This window comes from Elephantulus edwardii, unplaced genomic scaffold, assembly GCF_000299155.1.
Source record: "Elephantulus edwardii isolate Elephantulus edwardi_28Jun2011 unplaced genomic scaffold, EleEdw1.0 scaffold00575, whole genome shotgun sequence".
Taxonomy (NCBI): Eukaryota; Metazoa; Chordata; class Mammalia; order Macroscelidea; family Macroscelididae; genus Elephantulus; species Elephantulus edwardii.
In genome coordinates this window covers 26,469-35,754 of record NW_006400325.1, presented here as the reverse complement: position 1 = coordinate 35,754, position 9,286 = coordinate 26,469, and the positions used below count along the sequence as shown (strand labels likewise).

Genomic DNA, 9,286 nt, shown 5'->3' with positions numbered 1-9,286 from the left:
AGAGAGAGAGAGAGAGAGAGAGAGAGAGAGAGAGAGAGAAAGAGAGAGAGAGAGAGAGAGTTGTTGTTGTTATTGTGTACCATAGAGTTGGAACCAACCCATAGCTGGCCCTCTGGTGGGTTTTCAGAGGCAGTTAATTGTGTAGGAGGAGACTGCCCATCTTTCTCCTGAGGAGCAGCTGGTGGCCTTGAACTGCATGTCTTCAGGATTGCAGTGCAGCTTCTTGCCATTAGGCCACCAGAGCTCATTGTCACTATGTCATGTATCAGGGAGCTCTGGTGGCTGAGTCGTAAGGAGTTGAACTGGCAACCCAAAGGTAAATCTGTCCTCTCCTCTTTGGGAGAAGGATGGACAATCTCTTCCTGTGTGATTAACTACCTCTGAAAATCCACTGGAGGGTCAGCTATGGGTATGCATGAACACAGAAAAAGGTGAGAAATATTTCAAAATATATACTTAACTCTCTTATTGTGTATTGCTATTTCTTTCACTCAACATATTACATGCTAATTTGTGAATATAAATATTATCAAATATATTTTAAAATACATAATTCTATGCATTTTAAAGTGCCAGAAACCATTATTTTGAAATAAAATCAAGAAATTAATAAGGAAAATACTGCTGGTGCATAAATAGCATTCAGTGCAGTGTGAAGAGGGACGGGGTTTAGTAGGTCAGTGCAGATGTGCAGTGACCTCAAGTATGGAAGCTCAGACAATGACAGGACACACGGCTGGCAGATACAGAGAAACGGCCAGCTACAACTGAGAAGGAGCTTCACCAATTCTTTCATTTCTCTCAGGAAGTGGTGACCCTAAGAGGTTGACTGAGACATTTTTAAAACTTCAGATTTATCTGAGCACTTTTAAATTTTAAAAATATAAATGCCATTAATTAAATTTTAAGGAAGAATTAGTGGACACATAGAAGATGTATCAATTGAAATTTAGGCCTCCACATATGGCTAAAACAACTAATCTACCTAAATCTCTAGGATTATTATAAGACCATGAACTTGCCTGGTCTTTACCAACATGAAAAGGGTTTGCTGTACTGGCTCATAGCTGATCCTCCACCAAGTTATCACAGGCAATAAATTACACAGGAGTATATTGCCCATTTTTCTTCATGGGGCAGAACCTGGATTTGAACCGAGGGTCTTTGGGTGGGCAGCACAGCTCCTGACCACTAAGCCACCAGATCTACCTACATTAAAAGAGTTGGCCTTTTTCTCTCTCCCTGGAGGTTACAAGCTCAGGAAACATGCTTGTACTGGAAAAAGCAATTTACTAAACAGTACCTTGCTGCCAGAAAGCTAATTCAATTCCTAAAGGGAGTCAATTAGTCCCTGATCAATGCCAGGATAGAACCACAGCTCCTTAATGGAGTGATAAAATAATTATCATTTCAAAATTAGTCTGGAGCCAGGACTAACATTTTGGAACCTGTCTTGATGTTTGGCAAATCTTGTGTACTCAAGTACTTATCTCATTGTCTTCTGAGCAGTGTGATGTTTGACTACAAATAGCAAATGGCTGCCCATCAGGAATGGAAGGTGGGATGGGTGAGTTTAGCGTGCAGCAAAGGCCTTTTTAGCTGTGGTGCATTTGTCCTAGTTTGGTTTCATGGGAATAGGTGGTGTCTTAGCTGATTGTATCTTGGCATCTCAGCAGGAGGAGGAGGGGAATACCATTAATAAGGACATATTTAGGGATAAAGCATAATAGTTGGTCACATATTTGAAAATAGCATGAACAAATAATAAAACCAGCATCTCAAATGTGTCCAGTTTCTTCAGAGAATGAGTCTACCATCTTGAAAGGACCCACATCCTTCCCACGGTGCATGCTGGCTGAGACAGATGCTAGGGAAAGCTAAGGGCCAAGAATCATGAGCTGGTGTGTGGTCTCTCAGCACACACCTAACTGAATTGTAATTGCAAGTCACGACTCACAGAAAGGTATTCTTTCTCCTGTAGGACAGCTATTATAATATTTCTGAACAAACTCAGCAGAAATTTAACATCAACAGTGAACGTTACAGCTATGTGAGATCAAATTATGATCAAATTGGGAATCTTAAATTCTTAATATTACACATTAACTCCATCAACCAGATATTTGCATTTGTATTTAAACTTAAATGCTTGGAGACAAGGTGGTGTTGCTGCTGTTGTATACCATAGAGTTGGAACCGACCCAGAGATGACCATCCCGCGAGTTTCCAGAGACAGTTAATGGGAGGAGATTGCCCCTCCTTCTCCCATGTTGCAGCTGATGGTCTCAAACTGTGTGCCTTTGGGATTTCAGCACAGCTTCTTTCCACTAGGCCATGAAAGCTCCCTTAGAGACAAGTTAGAAATTTTAAAACCACCTTAACTTTTCACCTCATTGTCTTTGATTAGGAAAACTAAAATTACTGACATTATATGAACTGACTGTATTTAAGGAAACTCTCCCTCATTGTTGTCAAGTCAGAAACCACTCATGGCTGACTCTCCAGTGAGTTTCTGAGGCTGTAAATTGGATGAGAATAGATTGCTCATTATTCTCCCTCAGAGAAACTGGTGGATTTGAACCACAAGAGAAGCAAGGCCTTTCAAATAACAGCACAGCTTCCAAAGGTCTACACCCCCAGAGTTCACTGCTAAAAGTGTGTGTTTCAATGAGATGAGATTTCATCTCACCCCAGTAGCAGTGCAGCATTTAATAGGAGAGCAAACAATAAATGTTGGAGAGGATGCAGAGAGATAGGAACACTCATACACTGTTGATAGAACTGTAAAATGTTACTCTAGAAGGCAGTTGGCATTTCTTTAAAAAGCTGAACATACCAGCAAATGGGCTCTCCTCCATATTTCCTTTCAGGGAGGGAGGACCATTCCATTGGAGATATAACTTTCCAATAAATCTATCTTTACTATTTTACCCTAAAAAAATTGAACATAGAAGTCCCATATAACACTGAGACACAAATAGAAATCTGTACACAAATGTTCATAGCAGTGTTATTCACCATTGCCAAGAACCTGGAAAAAGCCCAAATGTCCAACCACAATAGAATGGTTTGAGAAACTGTGGTACATTCACATAATGGACTACTACACAGCACCCAGGAGCAATAGTTTTGAAAATTACTACATAACTTGGGAGGGACTGGAGAGCATAATGCTGAGTGAAGTAACTCAGTCTCATAAGGATGAATACTGCATAAGATCATAATTGTAGAAACAAAGATAACTAGGAAAATGTGTATGAGGATCAAAGAGGGGGAGGGTGAGAGCAGAGGGATGAGGATGGGCAGGGAGTAAATTATAGGGTCACACAGTTTGGTAGATAGAGGGAGAGGTGAGGAAAGGAAATGGGAAAGAAATAGGTGGGGAGCTAGAAAGACTGGGTAATGGTGGGTATAGTTCAATGACGATTAATTTTTTTTTCTTGTTGTGTGCTGTCAAATTGGATCTGACTGGTACAGGAAGAGATTGCCCCCCTTCTCTAGTGGAGCATTTGAACCACACACCTTTGGGATTGCAGCACAGCTTCTTGCCACTAGGGCATCAGAGCTCTCTTCAATGATGATTAAGTTTATAAAACATAGTGAATGGGAATGACTGTATGAAACACAATGTGAATGAAGGATAGTGTGAAACACAATGTATACGAACTTTGTCAGCAAATCAATAGAAAGGAACCAATAGTGTTTTTAAAAAGTGAAGCTCATGCTTCTAGAAATTGTTTTTTGTAGCTTGTTCTGCCAAATAACCTCAAAATCTTTTCAAAGTAGTATTGCAGGACCAACAATGGGCCATGGATCACTACACATTGTGACTTCAGCTCTCGGTAAGGTTAACCTTAAAAAAAAATAGTCCAGAAGAGAGCATAATTCAAAATCGTCACTGTATTATTACTTAATGATAACCCTAAGGATGTGTTCATCCTTGTGTACAAATCAAATCCAGAGATTCTTTGTGAATTAGGCTGTTGAGCCTTCAAACACAAGAACTCTCTGAGTAGTCATTTAAATGAGGTGCTTCACCAGGGTGGGATCCCTGAACCTCAGGCTGGGGGGGTCTCACACAGGGACACAGAGCACTCAGACAGTGCATGAAGATGGAGACCCCTGACGTCAACAGTCCTGGACCAGGTATTTAACAAGCTCCTTCAGAGATTCATGCAAATGGTTCCAGGACATTTGCTGTTATCGCTGCTGTGTGTGGTTCAATCAGAACCAACTCATAACCTCCCCTGAGGCAGGTTTTCAGAGGCCGTGAGTTGCCTGAGCAGAGTCAGCCCATCCTTCTTCCATGGAGCTAGAGCCTGCCTGCCTCTGGGCTGGCAACACAGCTCCATTAGAAAGTAGAAGTATGCTGAGAAGGAAAGCCTTCCCAGGGACAGTTTTAGGCCTGAATAAAAAAAAATATTTTTTATTAGTTTAATATTTTCAGTCTCTCTCTCTCTCTCTTTTGTCCTCCCTCCCTCCCTCCCTTCCTCCCTCGCTCCCCCTTCTCTCTCTCTCTCTCTCTCTCTCTCTCTCTCTCTCTATATATATATATATATATATGGATGTATGTAGATGTGTGTGTATATATGTGTGTGTATAGATGTATATAATGTATATATGTGTGTGTGTATATATCTCAACATCTATATCTATATATATAGATGTATGTAGATGTGTGTGTATATATGTATATGTGTATATATGTGTGTGTATATATGTATATGTATATAATGTATATATATGTGTGTGTATATATATATCTCAACATCTCTAGCTCTATATATCTCAATATCTCTATATCTATCTATCGATCTATAACTATGGCCTAGTGACAAGAAGCTACACTGAAATCTCAAAGGCACATGGTTTAAGGCCACCAGTGGGAGGATGGGCAATCTCCTCTTGTGTGATTCATTTCCTTTGAAAACCTTCTGGAGGGTCAGCTATGAGTCAGTTCTGACTTTACGGTGCACAATAACAACAACACTAGATATAGGGTGCTGTGGTGGCCGAGTGGTAAGGATTTGTGCTCCTGAACCAAAGGCACTCAGTTTGGATCCACCGGCTGTTCTGCAGGCAAAAAATGGGCAATCTACTGCTTTGAAAAACCACTGAAGGATCAGCTATGAGTTGGTTCTAACTCAACAGTACATAACAACATATCCAACCCTACACTATAAAATAAAACCACAATTTAACTTTATAATCTTCAACATCAGTTGGGCAATTCCCTTTGTAACTAATTCTCAAATTCTCATACTGAATACTATGAAAGCACATTAGACCTTCATATATTATTGTCTCAGGTATAATGTTACACTGAATTAATCAACCATATCTGCAGTGCGCAAGCTATCTGCACTATTTTGCAAAAGTTAACAGAATCATTCTGGCAGAAACAACATTTAAAAGACAGGTTATCTTAGAACATATCTGGGGATGGGAAACAGAAAGATAAAGGGATTTCTGAATATTCGTTTAGAAAGTAGGAAGACTTCAAAATGAAGAAACATCTTTTAAGCCTAACTGTACCTCCCCAACCCTGACATGTCCCTGTTAAAAAAAGTGATCTTAAAGACTTTACAGTCTTTCAATGCCAGGGTTCAAGGAAAAGCCCACATCTACAGGGTATGGATCTCCACTCGCAGGTGAAAACAGACGCAGAAAGGATACGAGGTATGGCGAACAGCTGAGCAAACACGTGAAATGACGAACCCCAAGCCATCTGCCAAGGAGCCACATACGTCATGATGAACTGTAACTTGTGCAGCAAGTCCCCGAGCTGAAAGCAAAAGAGAGACTCATCAGAGAGGATACGACCATCGTGGTAGCTGGGCCAAGGTCATTCTCAGCAAATGTCACTGCTGGGAGATGCAGCCAAAGGTGAGGCAGTGTGCCGGCTCACGCTCACCTTTGTCCTTGCTACGCCTCAGACACTTAGTGATATTTTAAATCAAAACAGGTTGATTATCATGGTCACCTGTGCATCTGAGTGCTCCTTCAACCATGTCAGACTATGCAGACCATAGAGCAGGATAGCCACAACCTGATCTGCTATCTTTCAAATGAGGTCTTTTAGAAAGAGATTCATACAAAAACCTATCATCATTGACACTGTACATTGCACCTGATACCACTTGAGATTCTTGTTGGAGAAACATATCATTGAGATACGAGTTTAAATAAATATTTTTTAGAATGCTAACAGGATACAGAAGCTGTTGCAGTGGTTGACAGATAAGCATTTAAAAAGGGAGAGAAGTTGGGGTGAGGTGGGAACAAATTGATGCAGCATGACAATGAGTGCGTAATGAATGGCTGTGCTCATTGGTTCTGAGTGAAAATTCAGACCAGCAATGTGCCAAGAACAGGTGCCCTGGCTGTGGGTTTCTGCTTTACAGAAAGAAGTGACTTAACAATAGAGATGCAAAATTGTACCGCTATCACTTTCAGAGGTTGTGAACAAACAAACATCCTACAGAAATGTTTCCCCAAATCCACACATTGTTGTTGTCATGTGCTGTTGAGTCACTTGTGACTCATAGCGACCTTATGTACAAAAGCTCTAAATCCTGTTCTATACTGTGCCAACCTCACTGTCTCTGACACACTTACTCCCACCCCTGCTCCAATCACTGAATCGATCCATCTCATCGAAGGTCTTCTTCACCTGCACTGTCCCTCCACTCTCCCAAACATGATGTCCCTCTCCAAGGACTGGTCCCTCCTTGCAACATGCCCAAAGTATATCAGATGAAGCTTCAGAATCCTTGACTCCAAGGAGCAGCCTGGCTTCACCCTCTCCAGGACAAACTTGTTTGCTCTCCTTGCAGTCCATGGTATAGTCAACAATCTTCTCCAGGACCACAGCTCAAAGTCATCAATTCTCCTTCTGTCCTTCCTAGTCACTGTCCAGCTCTCTGATGCATAGCATGCAATTGCAAAGACTATAGATTGGATCAGGCACACCTTAGTCTCCAGGCTGACACCATTGCTCTTCAGTACTCTGGAGAGGTCCCTGACAGCTCACTTTCCCAATGCAATTCTTCCCTTGATTTCCTGTCTGCTGGTACCAAAAGTGCTGACTGTGGAGCCAAGCAAACTAAAACTGTTAACTATCTCAGTCTTTTCACCAACTATCATGATGCTACCAATTGGCCCAGTGGCAAGAATCTTTGTTTTCTTGATATTGAGCTTCAATCCATACTGAAGGCTGCAGTCCTTGACCTTCTGCAGCAAGCACTTCAGGTCCTCCTCAGTTTCAGCAAGCAGGGTTGTGTCATCTGCATAATGCAGGTTGTTGATGACTCTTCCACCAATCCTGATGCCACATTCCTCCTTGTAGAGCCCAGTGTCTCTGATGATCTGTTCTACATACATATTGCAAAGGTATGGAGACAGAATACATCCCTGGCAGAACCCCTTTCCAATTTTGAACCATGTAGTGTCTCCTTGCTCTGTTCTGATGACTGCCTCTTGGTCCAAGTATAGTTTCACATAAGCACAATCAAATGTTTGGGATTTCCATTCTTCTCAAAGTCAGCCATAGCTTGTTGTGATCCACATGGTCAAAAGCCTTTGCATAGTCTATGAAGCACAAAAAGACCTTCCTCTGGTACTCTGCTTTCTGCTAAGATCCATTTTACATTAGCTATAATATCCCTAGAATCACGACCTCTTCTAAATCTAGCCTGTACATCTGGCAGTTCTCTGTTGACATATTGCTCCAGTTGTTTTTGGATAATTTTCAGCAGAATCTTGTTTGCATGTGATATTAATGATATTGTTCAATAATTTCTGCACTCTGTCGGGTGACCTTTCTTTGGAATGGGAACAAATATCGATCTCTTCCAGTCAGATGGCCAGCTGACTGTCGTCCAGTTTTCTTGGCACAGCTTAGTGAGCACATCCAGGAGAATGTCTGTTTGTTAAAATAATCAATTGGTATGCAGTCAACTGCTGGAGCCTTGTTTTTTGCCAATTCTTTCAGGTCAACTTGAACTTCCTCCTTCATCACCACAGGCTCTTGCTCATACTATTTTATGAAATTCTTCTGTGTCAGCTAATTCCTTCTGATACAGTGACTCTGTGTACTCCTTTCGTCTTCGTTTAATGATTCTTGGATCATTTAACACTCTACCCAAAGCATCCTTAAGTATTGCCACTCATGGCTTGAATTTGTTTTCAACTCTTTCAGCTAATGAAATGCTAAGCGAGTTCATCCCTTTTGATTTTCTGACTCCAGCTCTTTGCACATTTCATTATAGTAACTTTCTTTTTCATCCCAAGCTGCCCTTTGAAATTTTCTGTTCAGCTCTTGAATTTCTTCCTTTATCTTTGGCTTCTCAGTGCTATAATGCAATATTCAGAGTCTTATCAGACATCCTTCTTGGTCTTTTCTTCCTCTTCTGCCTTTGTAATGATCTTTTGAATTCTTCATGGATGATATTTTTTATATCCTCCCACAGTTCATTTGGTCTATGCTTATTGGTGCTCACAGACTCAAACCTGTTGAGTGGGATAGACTTAAGGTCAAATTTTTGTTCTTATAGATTTGATTTCATTTTCTTCAACTTCAGCTTGAACTTAAATATGAGTAGTTGGTGGTCTGTCCCATAATCAGCACCTAGCCTGGTTCCACAACAGATATTGAGCTTCTTCAGCAATTCTTTCCACAAATGTAATCTATTTAATTCCTATGCATACCACCAGAAGAAGTCCATATGTATAGCCTGTGTTTGTGTTTTTTTAAAAAAGGTATTTGCAATGAATAAATCATTCAATGTGCAGAACTCTATCATTCTATTTCCAGCCTCATTTCTATCACCGAGTCCATGTTTTTCAGCTACTGATCCTTCTTCCCTGTTCCCAACTTTGGCATTCCAGTTGCCCCTTTTTATCCTGATTGCATGTTTGATCGATTTCTGACTGAAGAAGTTTGTAGAAATCTTCCATTTCCTCCTCTTTGGTTCTAGCTGTTGGTGCATATATTTACTGGACTTCCTTCTATGTGTATGGATATTATCCTGTCACTCACCACATTGTATTTCAGGATGGCTATAGAAATTACTTTTTAAATTATGAAACCAACCTGTTCTTCCTCACCTTGTTATCCTCAGCATAGTAGATCATATGATCATCTGATTCGAAATGCCCCATGCCAAGCCATCTCATTTCACCAATACCTAGTATGTTAATATTTATGTGTTCCATTTCTTTCTTAACAACGTCCAATTTTCTTTTTTTCAGTTTTTTTATTATTATTATTATTAAATTTTATTCG

At 40.5% G+C, this 9,286-nt stretch overlaps 1 protein-coding gene across 1 annotated transcript in view; it reads right to left on the bottom strand.

Moving 5' to 3' along the window:
- The window catches only part of LOC102848006 (pecanex-like protein 2-like), a gene marked incomplete at its 5' end in the record, with an annotated part of 123,185 nt that extends 117,400 nt beyond the window's left edge, over positions 1–5,785 (bottom strand). Inside the window, one exon of the mRNA XM_006903346.1 lies at positions 5,677–5,785. Coding sequence (XP_006903408.1) covers positions 5,677–5,785 — 109 coding nt within the window. The remainder of the gene's footprint in view (positions 1–5,676) is intronic.
- Between the last annotated feature and the right edge of the window lie 3,501 nt (positions 5,786–9,286).